This window comes from Neovison vison, chromosome 11, assembly GCF_020171115.1.
Source record: "Neovison vison isolate M4711 chromosome 11, ASM_NN_V1, whole genome shotgun sequence".
Classification (NCBI taxonomy): Eukaryota; Metazoa; Chordata; class Mammalia; order Carnivora; family Mustelidae; genus Neogale; species Neogale vison.
The window spans coordinates 7445996-7464888 of NC_058101.1; the positions used below are offsets into that span (position 1 = coordinate 7445996).

Consider the following 18893-nt stretch of genomic DNA (forward strand, 5'->3'; position numbering starts at 1 on the left):
CCGGAAATCTGGCTGCCCCGGGTCACGTGCTCGGCCGCCATATCGGCTCGGCAGGCCGCGGCGGTCGGTAGGGGGCGGTGTGCTAGTGACGCTACTTCTCTGGGCGTGGTTTTCGTCCTGCGGGGAGGGTTCGCGGAGTTTGAGGGGAGGCGGCAGAGATGGCGGCCTCGGCGCGGGAAGATGGCGCCCGCGGCCAAAAGCAAGGGCGGCGGGGCTGCGAGCACTATGACAGAGGCTGTCTCCTGAAGGTGACGACTTCAGCGGGCTCTTCCTTGACAAGCTTCCGCGGGGTCGGGTGGGCGGGGGCGGAGTGGGCAAGGCGGTTAGGCTTGGGCTTAAGTTAGAGGCTAAGCTGTTTGTCCGTCTACCTTCTTCACCTCGAGTTGGGTTCTTGCTGTGGAGAACGTTTTGGCAGGACGACCTCCCCCACCTTTTCCCTGCTTTACACGTCGTGAGCAAAGCTCTCTGCTCGGGGAAGAACGTGGGCTTGCACATCGCTCACTTCATCAGTGCGTTTCTGTAGTCTTTTGCTACTGTGAGTAGACTGAGGCCGCCCCGGGCCTGGGCTGGCTTCCGGCCAGGGTGACTCTCAGGTGTGTGATGAGATCATGGAAGACGGAGGAGTGAGTGGAGAATCGGAATAGGATTTCAGCTCCTTAGTGAGCAAGTTGTACAGCTCGCCAGCCGCATTGTAGAGTCAGCGAGTATGTCGAAGCCTGCCAGGAGAATGTTTCTGTGGACTAGGACGACAGCCATGGAATTGCCACTAGGTAGATTACGCGTAGCCAAGTGCCCAGTACGCAGGTATTGTTATTTTTGCTGTTTACTTTGAGGAAAATTGCTAGTCAATCGCGAGCATTGTAACTTGGCACCCATCCAGTTAAAGTTTCCTGATTTTGTTGTTGCTGCAAGAAGCCATTTAAAGATTTTACTTAAAAAGTTTGAGCTTTGGAGTCCCACAGCCCTACCCCCACATCTAGCTCTGACCCTTGATAGGTCAGTGCTTTTGAGCAAGTGCTCCATTTGTGAAATAGGGTGACAAAAGTTCCTGTTTCATTAAAAAAAAAAAAGAAAGAAAGAAAGAAAGAAAAACAAAGTATGAGGCCTGTAAGGACAACTTAGAGCCTTCTTTTTAGGCCAGCCTTGGTGAACATTCCTCCGCTGCACTGGGTGAAGCTCTTTCAAAGTTAGGGGTTCACCGAGTGTTGTGTAAGCGAACTGAATGCCATCCTTACGATTCCATTTCCACTGGTATGTTTTGTTACTCTTTGAAACTCGATAACTGGAGCTGAATTCAACATGTTGGCCCTTTCCCCCAGGAAACCACATAAGTGTGTCTGTGTTTCATAGTGCTGAGATATTTGACCCTGAGTATCAAATACTTTTTTGCCTTCTCCCTCCTTCTTCCTTGAATACCGGAAGCCAAATGAAGAGTTTTGAGGAGGAAGTAATCAACTAAATCAAATGCTGTTGTTTGAGTAAGATAAGAAGTGAAAATTGACCTTTAAATTTGGCAAGGAGGTCACGGGTGATCTTGACAAGAGACGTTTCAGTGGAGCGATTGGGACAAAGCCTGATTGGAGTGGATTTGAGAGAGATTGAGAGTAGTGGAACTGGAAGTCGCCTTCATAGACACTTCGTGGAGTTTTGCTGTAAAAGAAGGAAAAATAAAAAAAGTCTAGTTGCTGAGAGATGTGGGATCATGAGATTTTTTTCCCTTTAAAATTGGAGGTATTACGGCATGTTCACATATTGGAAATAACCCCGTGAGAACTTTTTTTTGTTTTTTAAAGATTTTGTTTATTTGTAAGAGAGAGTGCAAGTGCACAAGCAGGAGGAGGTGCAGGCAGAGGAAGAAGCTTCCCGCTGAGCAAGGAGCCTTCTGCAGCACTCCATTGGAGGACCCTGGGATCATTGTCTGAGCCGAAGACAGGCACTTAACTGACTGAGCCACTCAGGTGTCCCATGAAGTGAGAACATTTTATGATGCAGGAGGGAAAGAAAAAACTGTAGGAGCCTTTACTGCTCTTAAGTAATCATAGACAAGTTGGGATCCAGTGCACAAGTGGAGGAGTTGGCCTTCGAGAAAAATATGTAACAGAAAGGAAGATGGAGTATTAGGTACATTTGCAAGTAGGTTGATAGAGTTTGTGAGAAAATGTTTTCTTTGATTATTTCTGTTTAATAAGATAATGAGCAGAGTGTAAGGGTGGAGGAAAAGGTTTAAAGAGAGGAGATGTGAAATAATCATTTAGATTTTAGGTCCTAGACTAGAAAAATGAGGGAATCGACTAGGGCAATATAATAAAAACCCACTTATTTTTTTTTTTAAAGATTTTTATTTATTTATTTCACAGATAGAGATCACAAGTAGGCAGAGAGATAGGCAGAAAGAGGGGGAAGCAGACTCCTCGCCGAGTGGAGAGCCTGATGCGGGGCTCGATCGCAGGACCCTGGGATCATGACCTGAGCCGAAGGCAGAGGGATTAACCCACTGAGCCGCCCAGGCACCCCAAAACCTACTTTTTAATTAGTGATCATGACTTAAAAGTGAGACTAGTGTGAAAATTCTTATTCAGCTATGTCTGACTATTCCTATACAGGAGAGAATTGGGTTTAACCAGACTTGGGGTTTTGGTTAGGAGAGTATGTAGAGGAAGAGAAAAGGAAAGAATTAGAATATGTGCAAGGGAAGCATTGAAGTGAGTTGGAAAGAGAAGGGGTAGTGGTTAGAGGATTTCATACTTGAACTTATGATATAAACAAGATTCAGTTCTTGTTTTAGAGCATGGTTCTCAAAGTGTGATGAATGGACCCCCCCCCCCCCGCCCCGGTGATTTCTGAGGCACTTTCAGGGGATCCTTGGGGTCAAAACTACTTTCTAATACTAAGATTTTGTCTTTTTCAGTGTGTGCAAAAGCAGTTATTAAAACTGCTGGCATCTGACCTGTACTATACCTATAGTTTAAAAAAGAAGTTTGACTTAAGGCTGTCATTGATAAAACTAAAGCAATAAAGTTACTAATTTTATAAAAATCTCAGCTCTTGAATACATCTTTTTACATGTTTGATGAAATGGAATGTTTTCATCAAGCACTTCTGCATACTAAAATTAGATGGTTGTTGTGAGGAAAGTTCTTATGCAGTTGGATTATGAACTGAACTAGTTTCTCATGTAACAGTTTGTACTTGAAATCTTGTTATTTAGACTTGAGTATTTGGTGGGCACTTTCTTGAAAAGTGAACCATTGAAAAGAAACTGTCATTACAAGGAAAACAATTGACAGTGGTAAAATTCAACCTTTCACATAAAAATTAGAATTTTGAAACTTGTATAAGTTTCTGTGAGCTTAAAAGTGTCCCAATACCTAAACACTTCACTGATGAGATTGGTAGTGATGTTAACAAATAATGATTTTTTTTTATATTGCGTGGAAGATGTGTGAACATTTGGAAGAGCTGTAGAACTCAGTGCACTGATATTTTCCAAATGACTAATACGTGGGTAAAAGGTTGATTCAAAGTGCAGGATAGATCAGAGGATTTTGATGCAACAGAGGGAGAAAAGTTCATCGATACAATTTCAGAGCCCATGTTACAACTGATCATTTATAAGACTTGTCAAGTTTTGGTGTAGTGTCAGAGAAGAGTATCCATAATTCTCTGTAAAGTCTATTAAAATACTCCTCCCTTTTCCAACTATGTATTTGTGGGAGTCCAAAGTTTCTTCATATACTTCATCTAAACCGATTGAATACGGAAGTTGAAGCAGAAATGAAAATCCAGCTATTTTGGGGGAAACTAGTTATTTTTCATTAAAATATGTCATTTACATTAACATGTAATGGGTTTGTTACTATTTTTAAAAGAAGTAGTATTTTAAAAACCTTTTCAGTTTTTTTTAAAGATTTTATTTATTTATTTGACAGAGAGACATCACAAGTAGGCATAGAGGCAGGCAGAGAGAGAGAGAGAGAGAGGAGGAAGCAGGCTCCCTGCCGAGCAGAGAGCCCGATGCGGGACTCGATCCCAGGACCCTGAGATCATGACCTGAGCCGAAGGCAGCGGATTAACCCACTGAGCCACCCAGGTGCCCAAAAACCTTTTCAGTTTTATAGTATGGTATCAGTAGAGATAATTCACATAATCAGAAGGTCTTTGAGATCCTCACAATTTTTTTTTTTAAATTTATTTGACAGACAGAGATCACAAGTAGGCAGAGAGGCAGGCAGAGAGAGAGAAGGAAGCAGGCTCCCTACTGAGCAGAGAGCCTGACACTGGGCTCTATCCCAGGACCCTGAGATCATGACCTGAGCCGAAGGCAGAGGCTTAACTCACTCAGAGGCTTAACTCACTGAGCCACCCAGGCGCCCCTCTTCAACAATTTTTAAGAGTGTAAAGAGTGTTCTGTGGTATGACTGTGAGAATATTTGGCTGAGTAGGGTTGAAGGACGAGGCCATTGGAAGTGAGAAAGTCAAGGAATTGAGGGTGGTTGTGCAGATCACTAAGATTTAGGATGAGAGGAGTTGTTGGGAGAGAAGGGGTACCAGTTGAGTGTTAAAATCTTTAAGGAGTGAACTCTGTTGTGGTAAATCATCATAAGAAATCTTCAGAAATGAGTGAATTTGGAAGGTCACAGTATCCTGGAAAGTACTGGGTTAACTTACTGGCTTAGAAACTTCTTGAGGTACTAGTTAGAATAAAGTTAAGCTACTAAGGGTAACAAAAAAACCAACAGTAATGTGGGTTAAAGAATTAAGAGTTTATTTTCTCCCACCTAACAGTTTCAAGGTGAATTATCCAGTTTGGCGATAAGACTGATCCACATGATCACTCCAGGGACAAGTTTTTCCCATTGTATTATTTTGCCATGTTTTAGGGCATACAGTCATCCGCTGGGTTGCTGTCATGTCCAGGTTTCATCTGACGGAAAAGGGAAAGGGAGCATGGAGGAGGAGGCGTGCCCAGTTTCTTAATACTCAGGCCCAGGAGTGGCACTGATTTCTTCTGCTCATTTCCTTTTGGTAAGAACTTAGTCGTTTGGCCACAGCTGAAATCAAAGAAGTCTGGAAACTGTAGTATAGCTGGGCAATCAGGTGTCCAGAAAGAAGGAGAGAAAAGATTTTGGCAGTCTGCCACTCTTGAAAACAAGGGCTATCTCTTAAATTTATTCTGTCTTCTAAAATGTCAAGGATATAGTTGATGATTAATAAATGAGTGAATTAAAATATAATCTTTATTATAGTTAATGTTTAAAGGTTGAAGTAGGTAAATGACTTTATCTGGAAATGTCTCAGAAGTTGCCTGCCTGCCGTTTAGGCCGAGGATGAGTTTAGGGTGTTGTGTGATTAGTTCTTCTGTCTGTGGGTGTCCATTCTTCATAATTCTTTAGTATTTAAGGATCAGATTATGTTAAACTTGATGTAGGTAGACATAGATGTTGAGGGGGAATAGTTAAAATATGCTAACAATAGTGAAAAGTTATGTTTAGGATCAGTTTACAAACTGATTGATTAGTTGTATTCTTTGACTTTATTCCAGGAGGAGGAAGAAAAATTTTTTTTTTGCATTATAAACTTATCTTTTCTTATACCTCTTTTTCCCTCTGGGCATTAGGCACCTTGCTGTGACAAACTTTATACTTGTCGGTTGTGTCATGATAGCAACGAAGATCATCAGCTAGATCGCTTTAAAGTAAAGGAAGTGCAGTGCATAAACTGTGAAAAAATTCAGCACGTAAGATTTTATCATATTTCTGTTTTCTTTTTAAAAAATGTTAAGATTTACAAAATTGAGAGTATGCAAATAAGACTTCTTTAACTCTAAGCAGTATCATTGGTTTAAATGTTTAAAACCTTGTAAGAATATGCGTATGTTGTAACAAATTGTGGATATTCAAATAATAATAGAAAATGTTTTGGTAAATTTAATTTAATTTTTAATTACATGTGTCTCTTTTAGGCCCAACAGACTTGCGAAGAATGTAGCACATTGTTTGGGGAATATTATTGCAGTATATGCCATCTCTTTGACAAAGACAAGAAACAGTATCATTGTGAAAGCTGTGGAATTTGTAGGTACTGTATGTAAAATGTTCTTTTATGATTATTTTTAATGTACCTGAGCAATAATAGTTTTTTTTAAAAAAATTATTATTTATTTATTTATTTTCAGAAAAACAGTATTCATTATTTTTTCACCACACCCAGTGCTCCATGCAAGCCGTGCCCTCTATAATACCCACCACCTGGTACCCCAACCTCCCACCCCACCGCCACTTCAAACCCCTCAGATTGTTTTTCAGAGTCCATAGTCTCTCATGTTTCACCTCCCCTTCCAATTTACCCAAATTCCCTATTCCTCTCTAACACCCCTTGTCCTCCATGCTATTTGTTATGCTCCACAAATAAAATCAGTTTTGTTGGGGTTAATTTGCATCTAATAAAATGCATTTATTTTAAGTTTTCAGTTCAGTAAGTGTGACAAATATATATAATCGTGTTACTACCAACACGATAAACATGAAAATCATTTCTGGTATTCTAAAAAATTTTTTCATGCCTCTTTTGTAGTAATAATTTAATTAGCCCACCAGTTATTGTGTGGCTATTTAAAAATATAACTTTTGGATATAAAACATGCTTTTATATGAAGTGTTTTGTAGGCAACTGAAGTAGAAAATTAGGGTGGACTTTACTTTTCTAAAAATCAGTTTTTAAAAGCATTTTCAAAGTATAGGCTGATTTTATAAAAATTGGAAAACATTAAAAAGTAGAAAGAACAAAAGAAACCTACAGTCTAGTCTCTCACTGATAAGCTACTATTGACATGCCGTATATAGGAGTTTTTCTTTTTAGAAACCCTGAAGTATTAGATATATACAAAAGCACATACGTAGCATAACATATGTTATAAAGTATACTGATACAGTAAGTCACTCATTTTAAGAAATAGAATGTTACCAATACTGTTGAAGCTCCAAGATTCCATTTATCCAATTAAAGATTGGGATGATTAGTCGTCTTCTATTTTGTTTTCCCTAACACTCTGGCTCCTAGCACCTGGTTCCTCACGGGGCTTGACTTAAAGCCAGGGTTGGTTACTAGGGCAACTCTGGTGGTGGGACCTGCTCTCCAGTTTTTTGCCTCCCTAGCAGAGAGATTGCCAGAGGGTTTACTTGGTTTCCTACCCTGTTACCTACTGCTTGCTGCTTGGCTCCTTAGCTTCTAATAGACTAGTGTGGACTCCACGTTCCTCGAGGAAGAAGCAGGCTTTGCCTCAGGATATTTCCCTGCTGTCTGGGATGTTGACCCTTTAAGCCCCTAGTTGTTCTTTATTGCTATTAAAGGGCTTGTTTTCTTTGAATCTAGCCTCTGTAGTTGTCAGTGGGAGCTTTGGTCCTAAACAGGCCACTTTTATCTTTGTGGAGTGGAGGTTTACAATATATGTTCAGGTTTGCTTATTTTTAAACTCACCTTCTATTTATTCTTCTGTGGCTTTTTTTTTTTTTTTTAAACAAAACCTCGTTTCTAGGGTTCATCCTGTTTGATTCATGAGCTCCAGTTCATTTTTACTGTTTTTTGAGTTATTTTCTAGTACTAAATTTGGCAATATCCTTCGAATGTAGCTGTTTCCTGGTTATTTGTCATGCATAAATCTTACACACATCCTTCTTGTAATAACTGATTCTAGGTTTTAGATACAATTCTAGTAGGCTCTAGTTTGTAATTACTTTAATTTACAGACCTGTAAATTTTTTCACGTCCTGGACGCATACCATCAAAAGATATTGATTGCAGATCTCAAGTACACTACTAATAGGTTCTGGCTTATCATTACTTCTGTTTATGCATTGTCAAATTCAATGTTTTTGAAGCCTTTGAGAGCTCATAATTGTATCTAAAGGTGACTATCCAGACTGGAATGAACTCATAAAGGTAGCATACTCATCACATTAAATAAAATGCTCCTGAATTTTTAAAAAAAAAAAAAAAAAGGTGACTATCTTTTTAGTTTCAATATAACAAAATTTTATTTACTTTTAGATTTATAAACACCTTATTTAGGATGATCAGTCTTATAATTTTTTTCACTTTTTACATCATCTGTTTTCTTCAAGATACTTTTTTTTTTTTTTAAAGATTTTTATTTGAGAGGGAGAGTAAGAGAGAGAGAGAGAGAGAGAGCGCGAGCGGGCGCACACATGGGGGGAGGGGCAACGGGAGAGGGAGAAGCTGATTCCTAGATGAGCCTGGAGCCCACTGAGGGGCTTGATCGAAGGATCCCAGGACCATGACCTGAGCTGAAGGTAGGAGCTTAAAGGACTGCGCCACCCAGGCACCTCCCTTCCACATACTTTATACACATACTTCCCATTCAACATTTCTCCATTCAGGAGACATACCACGTAAATTTTGGTGTATAAACTTTATAAAAGATGGAAGAGTGCTGTAATAACCTTTTAGCAAAATGGGATGGTCTAGTTTCATGTAACAAAATACTGTGAATTGAAGTCCCTCCTAGTGAATGACCAGGTGAGGAATCCATTTTTCTTTTTTTTTTAAAGGTAGTCTTGCTTTTTTTGTTTTTAAAGATTTTATTTATTTATTTGACAGACAGAGATCACAAATAGGCGGAGAGGCAGGCAGAGAGAGAGGAAGGGAAGCCGGTTCCTGATGAGCAGAGAGCCCGATGCGGGGCTCGATTGCAGGACCCTGAGATCATGACCTGAGCCGAAGGCAGAGGCTTTAACCCACTGAGCCACCCAGGCGCCCCCATTTTCTTTTTTTTCCCTTAGAAGTACATTGTTCAGGGGCACCTGGTTGGCTCAGTTGATTGAACATTCAACTCTTGATTTTGGCTCAGGTCATGATTTCGGGGTCGTGAGATTGAGTCCTGCGTCAAGCTCCATGCTCAGCAGGAGTCTGCTGGAGATTCTCTCTCTCCCTCTTCCTTTGCTTCTCCCCCATACTCAGTCACTTCTCACGCTCTCTCTAAAATAAAAATAAATCTTAAAAACAAACAAACAAACATTGTTCATTCATTTTCTTGTGAGGCCTTCATCTAGTGTGTGTTACAGACAGATGATTATGATCACTTCAGGTAGGGATTTTAGGTGGCATTGTGTCTATTGTCCTTGTTCAGAAATCCTTGGAACATCTATGTGCCTATGGCACACTGAAAATTCACTCCCCTTGGGGATTTTCAGAGGTATTCATTTATTATTATTTTATTAAAGCTTGCTAAAAGATACTGGGGTAGGAGTGCCTGGGTGGCGCAGTCGGTTAAGCATTCACCTCTTGATTTCAGCTCAGGTGGTGCTCTCAGGGCTATGAGATCAAGCCCTGTGTCGGGCTCCCTGCTGGGTGTGGAGCCTGCTTAAAATCCTCTTTCTCCTTCTGTCACTCCCCCGTTCCCTCTCCCTCTCTGAAAAAGATAATTGGGAGCAAAATCTATTAAATAAGATTGGCAAACACTGTTTAGTCAGAAATGACATAGCCGTTAGAAAATGTTAATTTTTTTAAACAATAAAAATATCAAAAGAATTCAAAGATGTTTCTGCAGTAGCAGTGTCATTGGAAACTCTTTACCCTTTCATGATGACATTTAAAAAAAATCACGTCATTTGAGTGTATGAATTAAAAATTTTTGCTTAAATATCAGTCTTTTTATTTTGTAGTTGAACCTTCTTTGATACTCTTTTACAACGAGTCCCCTTTTGGATATTAATGACAACTTTTTTGTCTTAAGTATATGATGAAACTTAGTTATTGCTTTTAGTCCATTTAAGAAATCTGCAAAGTAAAGGTGATCAGATTTCTCCTGCTGGTGCTTGGTACTTACAACACCTCTAAGCTTGACTCTGGTCTCTGGGCTTGAAAATTATTGTCTTTAGGCAATAATCACTAAAGGAAATCTGTGCTTCTTACAGAGTTTAGTAATAATATTAATCCTGATTTTATATTTTAAAATAGCTCCATAATAGTTAGATAATCTTTTGACTGTGGCGGTTATTCTCTCAAAGAGTGACGTGCCCTAAAAACAGGATTTCACTTTTTCCTTAATTAGTCAGAGACAGAGGGAGAGAGAGCGAGCGAGCACAGGCAGACAGAGAGGCAGGCAGAGGCAGAAGCAGGCTCCCTGCCGAGCAAGGAGTCCTATGTGGGACTCGATCCCAGGACCCTGGGATCAGGACCTGAGCTGAAGGCAGCTGCTTAACCAACTGAGCCACCCAGGCGTCCCCTCACTTTTTCCTTAATTAGAGGCAGACATCCAACACTAAATTTTTTGGCAATGCGTGCGTATATCCTTACTGAAGTGTGCTAGAATGAGCTTTTCTTCTTCTTTTTTTTTTTTTTAAATGGGGAAATATAATTTCTTATTGTTATTAAATAAGCGCCAGGATACTTAACCATGAGAGTATGATACGGCAAATGTGGTTTTGGTGTTCTGATTTCTGCTCTTAAAAAATGTTTTAGCCCTTTGACTGTATAGTTTCAGTTTTAGAAATCTTGTAAAAATTTTCAACAGATGACTAAGTGATGTCTGTGTAAGCATATTGCTTGCTTGCTTGATTTTACTTTTATTTGTCAGAGAGAGAGAGCACAAGCAGGGGCAGAGGGAGAGGAAGAAGCAGGCTCCCTACTGGGCAGGGAGCCCGATGTGGGACTCAATCCCAGAATGCTGGGATCTTGACCTGAGCTGAAGGCAGACTTAACTGAGTAAGCCACCCAGGCTCACTGCATAAGCACATTTATTTTATGTCATTATATTATATTCAAGGTACTAAATTATATATGGGAATACTTTCACAAATTATGATTTATCCATACCATGTAATACTGTGTAATTCTGAAGAGGAATGAAGTGGTCTAGACAGAATAATCTTTAGGATATGTTCAGTGAAAAAAAGTCGCAGAACAGAATGTATAGAAAGAATCCATTTATGTAAAAAATAAAACCCAAAGGGTGTGTGTGTGTGTATGTGTTGTGTATTCACTTTTATAGAAAAAACCCAAGTAGATACCATTGTGTTTATAGTGCTTACATTTGGGGAGTGATTTTGGGGAGGCGGGGGTTTACCCCATGTTCTTCATTGTGAATTGAACTAACTTTACAGTGAAATTAAACTTATATAAAAATGAGTAAATTACCATTGTAGTAAAAATGAACCTAATTTTTTTGGCTTTTACATAATTTTTAGGATTGGTCCAAAGGAAGACTTTTTCCACTGTTTGAAATGTAACTTATGCCTAGCTATGAATCTCCAAGGAAAGCACAAGGTATATACTTAAGTTTGCATAACTTAAAAAGTATTATATTGTGTTTGAAAACGAGCTTAAATCCTAATATGTTTGGAAGCATGCTAATTTTCAGATATTACCAAGTACAACTATGGTGCTTTTTATTTTTGAGCATTATTAAGTAGGTGTTCTACGATCTATGCCTCAGAATATCTGAGCTACAATTCTTTTTCTTCTGTATTGTGTGTGTGTGTGTGTATATATATATATAATCTATTTATTTATTTAAGAGAGCACATGAGCAGAGGGAGGGGTAGAGGGAGGGGGAAGAATCTCAAGTAGACTCTGTGCTAAGCACAGGGCCTGACATGGGGCTCAATTCCAGGCTTGATCCCAGGACCCTGAGATCATGACCTGAACCAAAATCAGGAGTTGGATGCTTAAGTGAGCCACCCAGGCTCCCTATAGTGTGTAAGAATACTTTTATTAGTTACTGGTGTAATGTTGACAACTTCTAAGTAAGTTTATGGATTTATCTCATTGGTACTGGTTTTAAGAATAAGTAAAAATGAGGGGCGCCTGGGTGGCTCAGTGGGTTAAAGCCTCTGCCTTCAGCTCAGGTCATGATCCCAAGGTCCTGGGATCAAGCCCTGCATCAGGCTCTCTGCTCGGCAGGGAACCTGCTTTCCTCTCTCTCTCTGCCTGCCTCTTTGCCTACTTGTGATCTCTGTCAAATAAATAAATAAAATCTTAAAAAAAAAAAAAAAAGAGGCGCCTGGGTGGCTCATTTGGTTAAGCATCCACCTTCAGCTCAGGTCATCATCCCAGGGTCCTGGGATCAAGCACTGCATCGGTCTCCTTGCTCAGCGGGGAGACTGCTTCTCCCTCTCCTTCTGCCACTCCCCCTGCTTGTGCTCTTTTGCTCTCTGTCAAATAAATAAGAAATCTTAAAAAAAAAAGAATAACTAAAATTGCATAGTAAAGAAGCAATAACAGTGTAACAGTATTTCAAGAAAATTCAGAAAATACTTTTGTACTTCTTTTCATAGTTAGAAATATTTTTAATTTTGGATCTATTAATTATACCATGATACCAGGCCCTTTAAAATTATTTTTCATTATTTAGAAAAAATCTTAAAAAAATCAGATTAGAGAGACTAATGAGGATTTTTCCATTAAGTTTTTTATTTTAATTTGATATAGTTAACATTAATGAGGATTTTTAAATAAATGCTGGCCTCAAATTGTCAGGTGTTAAGAGAAGTTGAAATGAATAATGAGCATTTGAGATATGGTGACAAGGTATAAGGGAAAAAGAATGGGGCTGAGTAAAGATGACTCTTGTTTTAATGTATTTGATTAGTAGACTGTGAATTTGCTGGAATTAAAAGATTGAGTTTGGTTTTATAGACTTGAGTTGGGGGATGGTAGCTGTGTGGTCTTTCAAAAACTATATGTATGTTTTCTCTTATGGTATCTTCTTTGCAGTTATTTTTTTATTGTCTGTATTTTAGTAAATGGTCCTGTCATATACTCAAGTGCTCAGTTAAAAAACCTGGGCATCTTCTGTGGGGTGGTGGTTCCCCTTACCTTCCCCCTTTATTTGTCCTCTCGTACTAAGTGAAGAGCTCTGGTACGGGCCAAGCCTGTTGGAGCTCAAATGCAGTTCCAGCTCTTATTAGTATGTGACTTTGGAAGTTACTGAGCCTTCTCTAGGCCTCACATACCTCATCTGTAAAACGGGGTAATAATTGTGCCTGCATTTATAGCAGGTACACTGTGAGACGTGGTTGAGCTGATACAGGTAGTGTACTTAATAGATGGCATGTGGTAAATTTCAATAATGTGAACTGTTACCATTGTCAGTACTCTTAGGTAGCTTTGGAAATACATGTAAAGTAGAGTCCAGACATTATCTCTCTGTATCTTTGGTAAGTCTTGATTCACTGGTTTTCTTTATTTGTAAAATGAAGATAATTTGAACAATTAAGATGTATTGAGTAATTTCATTGTTTTAGGTAATATGCAAAGCCTGAAATAGCTGTATGAATGAACTGTTCAATTCTTGTCTGAATTGAAGAGACATGCATTAATATTAATTATTAGCTTTAATAAGTTAGTATCATTGTTTTCTTTATCATTAGTTTTTATTAATATGTATACTTGTCATTTCCATCTAGTTAAGATTTTTGGTAATTTGAGTTTCTCTTTTAAACAGTGTATTGAAAATGTTTCCAGGCAGAATTGTCCAATATGTTTGGAGGTAAGCTTAAAATATTACTTGCTTTGGAAATATTCCCTCCTTTTTTTTTTTAAATTACATTCAATTTACTCTCCAGAAAACCCGAGGACATCTAAAGAGAGAGAAATAATATTCTCTTAGCAAATGTCATGTTGAATTTGTAATAAAGTGGTGCCTGGTTGGCCCAGTCTATGGAGATGCAAGTCTTGATATCAGCATCGCGAGCGTAAGCCCCATGTTGGGCGTGGGGCCTCCATAAAAAAATTACAGTGAATTCGGGAATAGCAAATTTGTGAGGTATTATTAACTTTAAAAGATACTCCAATTTTTTAAAAATTTATTTTCAGCATAACAGTATTCAATATTTTTTCACCACACCCAGTGCTCCATGCAATCGTGCCCTCTCTAATACCCACCACCTGGTTCCCCCAACCTCCCACCCCCCGCCCCTCAAACCCCTCAGATTGTTTTTCAGAGTCCATACTCTCTCATGGTTCACCTCCCCTTCCAATTTCCCCCAACTCCCTTCTCCTCTCTAACTCCCCATGTCCTCCATGCTACTTGTTATGCTCCACAAATAAGTGAAACCATATGATAATTGACTCTTTCTGCTTGACTTATTTCACTCAGCATCATCTCTTCCAGTCCCATCCATGTTGCTACAAAAGTTGGGTATTCGTCCTTTCTGATGGAGGCATTTTCCTTATCCATTCGTCCGTTGAAGGGCATCTTGGTTCTTTCCACAGTTTGGCGACCGTGGCCATTGCTGCTATAAACATTGGGGTACAGATGGTGCTTCTTTTCACTACTTCTGTATCTTTGGGGTAAATACCCAATAGTGCAATTGCAGGGTCATAGGGAAGCTCTATTTTTAATTTCTTGAGGAATCTCCACACTGTTCTCCAAAGAGGCTGCACCAACTTGCATTTGCACCAACAGTGTAAGAGGGTTCCCCTTTTTCCACATCCCCTCCAACACATGTTGTTTCCTGTCTTGTTAATTTTGGCCATTCTAATTGGTGTAAGGTGATATTTTTTAAAAAATTTAAATTCAGTTAATTAACTTACAGTGTATTTTTTGTTTTGGGGTACAGGTCTGTTATTCATCTTATATAATACCTGGTACTCATTACATCACATACCCGCCCCAATGTTCATCACCCAGTTACCCCGTCTCTCCACCCTTCTGCCCTCCACCAACCCTCTGTTTCCTATGATTGAATTTTTTATGGTTTGTCTCCCTCTCTGGTTTCATCTTGTTTCATTTTTTTCGTGTTTTCCCCTATGATCTTCTGCCTTGTTTCTTAAATTTCATGTATCAGTGAGATCATATGATAGTTGTCTTTTTCTGGTTGACTGACTTTGCTTGGCATAATACCCTCTGGTTCCATCCACATTATTGCAAATGGCAAGGTTTCATTTTTTTCGCAAATAGTCCCTCTTGAATTTAAAGTACTTGGATATTTATACTGTCTTCATGCAAACACACTAACATTTATTTCCTTTATAGGACATTCACACATCCCGTGTTGTTGCTCATGTCTTGCCATGTGGACATCTTTTACATAGGTAGAATCATTTTTTTTTCCTCAGAAAATGTTTGAAAATAGTGGAGATGTTTTTTGCTTTACTAAAATAGTGTCTTTTTTTTTTTTTTTTCAGAACGTGTTATGAAGAAATGTTGAAAGAGTGAGTGTTTGATGGGATTTTTGGAAGTTGTAATTGTTAAGATGTCTGATTTTTTTTTTTTTTTAACTTGTGCTGGGATGTGAAAGTGGGCAAATGTTGCTGATATTTACACCTTATTGGCGTGGGAGATATCTTGAGATGGACAGGGTAAATCAATAGTGTTAAATTGGACAAAGCATCTTGTGGATATAGGAGTACATCTTTGTCCCCATGCTTGTGTTATGCCTTATCTCATCCTGCAACTTGCAAGAGCTACTTACTCTTTTCTGAGGGGGCACAGGCTTTGCCAAAGGCAATCCATAGAACTGTAAAAATGCTGAGGTATGTCGTTCAAAATTCTGTTAAGTCATTATGTTGGCCCAGGATAATCATCTGCAAAGAAAGCTGGTAACAAGATTATCTAAAGCAGAGACTTTATTGTGGGGGAAGGATGTTAAAATGAAGTGAGAACAGTTAGGAGACAAGAGACTGTGAAAGTATTTTGGTCCTGCAAATTCATAAGCAGAACTTGTAATTTAAGAGTCAGGTGGAAGTGAATTCTTCAGAATTTTTAGAAAGAATATGATATAGTCTGAATATATTAAGAAATTGAGGTTATTTAGCCAAAAAAAGCAGCTGAACAGGTTTTTAAAAATGTGTTAAATATAGGAGTGCCTGGTTCACTCATTTGGAAGCGCATATGACTCTTGGCCTTGGGTTGTGAGCTCGAGCTCCATGTTGAGTGTAGACATTACTTAAATAAAAAGCTCTCTATAAAAAATGTATTAAATATATTCTACAGAGAATACAGACTAATTCCTTCCCACTTTAGAGAACTGAGGATAAAGAAGGAGGTCTAAAAAATACCATAGGTTACAGGATTTAATTAAAAACGATAGCAAAAAGTTCCCAGGTTTGTAACAGGTGATCTTGAAATACAGAATAATGCTCTGTTTGGATGGTTTCTGTACCATTTGGCATGCGTCTGCTTGTGTAGCTGAGTTGATATAGTCCTTGTTTAATGTTTGGAAAATAACCTTTCTGTCTCTTCTAGAGGCTACAGATGTCCATTATGTATGCACTCTGCTTTAGATATGACTCGGTACTGGAGACAGCTGGATGATGAGGTAGCACAGACTCCTATGCCATCAGAATACCAGAACATGACTGTGGATGTGAGTAGAATCAGTGCTTCGAACTTTTGAGATTCCTGGTTGGTGGTCTTGTTTTTTTTGCCGTTTTGCTCATATCTGTCTCAAAAATACTGCTTTGGCTTAGACACCAATGTGATGAAAGGACCAAATAATAGGTTTTAGTTACTTTGAATTCAAAAGACCAGACCAAAAAAATACTAAGAATACCTTTGTGCAGTTCTTCCCGACACTAGATGGCAGACAAAAGCTTTATTCTGAATTATTTACATCTTACTCGCCAGAACCAGTCAGTAATGTAATTGAGTAGAGGTGAATTACTGGTCTTACCTTTTATTTTAATGATGTTTTATTTGTAATTATTTTAAATTTTATTTCAGGCATACAAATCTGTTGATTTTTGAAGATTACTTTTGTTTTCTAATGTTCATTACCCTTTTTATTCATGTGGATAATTGAATTGCTAGTGAGGTCAATGAAGGATCACTTTTAAAATCTAATAAATTATGTGATGTTTTACTGCAGGTTTCAGAGTGCTATGTTCCATGTAGATCATTTTTTCAAATAACAGCTTTATTGAGATATACGTGCCATATAACTCGTCCATTTAAAGTGTGCAATTTAGCACTATTTAGTATATTCTTGGAGTTGTGCAAGCATCATCATCATCAATTTTAGGATCTTTTTATTGCCCCCAAAAGAAATCCCGTACCCATTAGCAGCCAGTCCCCAGTCCCCTAGTTCTAAGGCATCACTAATCTTTCTACATTCAGATTATATTCTTAATTATTTTCCAGGTTACAATTTTGAGTAAATTCGGAAGTTTTCTATTTATTATGGTATGACTGTTCTAAAGCCAATGCTTTTCTCACATAGTAATGCAGTGATCTAGTCTCAGGTTAACACCTTTTTTATTTTTGGGGATCTCATTAGTAGAAGAGATTACTTCTCAAGTGACATCTTATTGTCATTTTAGGGATATGTCAAAAGCTTCTTTTTATTAAATTAGGAACGATTTTTTTGGACTTTAATTCATTCTTGAGGCATTAGGAACTTAGTATATTAAACCTAAAGAATAAGCAGAAATACTAAAATTTTGTAAAGATTAGTTTTACTAACAAAGATAATTTTACAGGTGTCAAGGAAAAATAAATCATGTATGTTATTTTGAATTCTAAGTGTAGGTGTCAGTCAGATGATGCCTGTGTTAGATTTTTTAGACTAACTGTTCCCAAATTTAGACTGTTTGGGAACAATTTTAAAATAAGTCTTCTTGACTCAAACCTACACTTCCATTTCTGAATTTAGAACTACTTTAATAGCCTCTTAGAGTTTTCAGGAAACAAATAAAAGGCATTTCTATTTAGGAAGATGTTTAGACTTAGGTATATGTGTTTCAGTTCGTTGGTATGATTTTTGAGGAATTGTTTTGAGCAGACAGTGCCATTTTCTATCTATAAAGTTTAATATACTTAATTTGAATTCATTTCTTCACTTTTCAGATTCTCTGCAATGATTGCAATGGGAGATCTACAGTCCAGTTCCATATATTAGGCATGAAATGTAATATTTGTGAATCCTACAATACTGCTCAAGCTGGAGGATGTAGAATTTCACTAGATCAGCAATGACCAGTGTATGCTGCATTGGAAAACTCAGCATTTTCTGGTTAGAAAAAGGCTATCTTTAGTATTCTGTTGTCATAATGTGTCAGAATCTATGCATTAGAGTTGATGTGTTTTGTACTAGTGTCACAGCATAAAATCATATTACATGGACTTAAGGATTCAGGGTCTCTTTATAGAATTATCATAGCTTTATATTGGATGAAAGCCACTGTGCTTGTCTTTTGATTGGAGATTCCTTTAGTGTCAGTTGTTTGGAAGCCAATGATGTTTGCCACTGAAATTTATATCCACAGAAGTATATCATACTTCCATGGAACTTTGCTTTAAGTGACACTATGCACGAAGAGTTCATTTCTAGTTCTTCATAGAACTGCACTTATTTCTCAGTATTATTCTTGACTTTTTAAGGGCTGTGCTATAATGAGAAGATGTTCTGTCTTACTGTTGAAATCTTATTACATATACTTTAGAATTTTCTAAGGCCGTCCTTTGGATCCTGTAAATGTGAATTTTGATGTAATAACTGCTAATAAAATTATATTGAAACTGTTTTATGGAAAGTTTTTTTCCAAGGTTACCTATTTTTGGCTCAACCTGGGCAATATAGTCATATGTATTTCTCTCTGTAAATACAAATATGCATACATATATATGTGTGTATATTTCTATGGAGAAACCTCTTTTTTTTTTCTTTTTTTCTTTTGAGGTATTCTTCCATTAGAGTAGTTGGGAAGTAAAATCATAGAACTTTTCCAAGCCTTAGGAAAAACCATCAGCACTGAAAATAATTTTGTTTCAGTTTCCCAAAGTTATTCCCAAAATTATTCCTTGAAGGAATAATTCATTCGGTCAGCAAGTATTTAGTGAGTAACTACTGTGTGCTGGGTAAGGTTCTAGATAGCTGTGGAGACAACAGTGAACAATATAGATAAAAGTCCCTGGCCTCGTGGTCTTGCCTCAT

The 18893-nt window shown here is 38.1% G+C and overlaps 1 protein-coding gene across 2 annotated transcripts; it reads left to right on the forward strand.

Moving 5' to 3' along the window:
• The first annotated feature begins 117 nt into the window (after window positions 1–117).
• Window positions 118–18482, forward strand: RCHY1 (ring finger and CHY zinc finger domain containing 1). 2 transcript variants are annotated; one of them, XM_044268157.1, is made up of 9 exons: window positions 118–248; window positions 5618–5737; window positions 5963–6078; window positions 11205–11283; window positions 13463–13507; window positions 14996–15054; window positions 15148–15174; window positions 16208–16328; window positions 17807–18482. In XM_044268157.1, exons 1-9 carry the CDS (start codon window positions 159–161, stop codon window positions 17933–17935), a joined length of 786 nt encoding a protein of 261 aa, XP_044124092.1. In that variant the 5' UTR covers window positions 118–158; the 3' UTR covers window positions 17936–18482. The 2 variants fall into 2 exon arrangements, with proteins under 2 accessions (XP_044124092.1, XP_044124093.1); XM_044268158.1 differs by lacking the exons at window positions 118–248; window positions 5618–5737 and having other exon boundaries at window positions 5992–6074.
• Window positions 18483–18893: the final 411 nt, after the last annotated feature.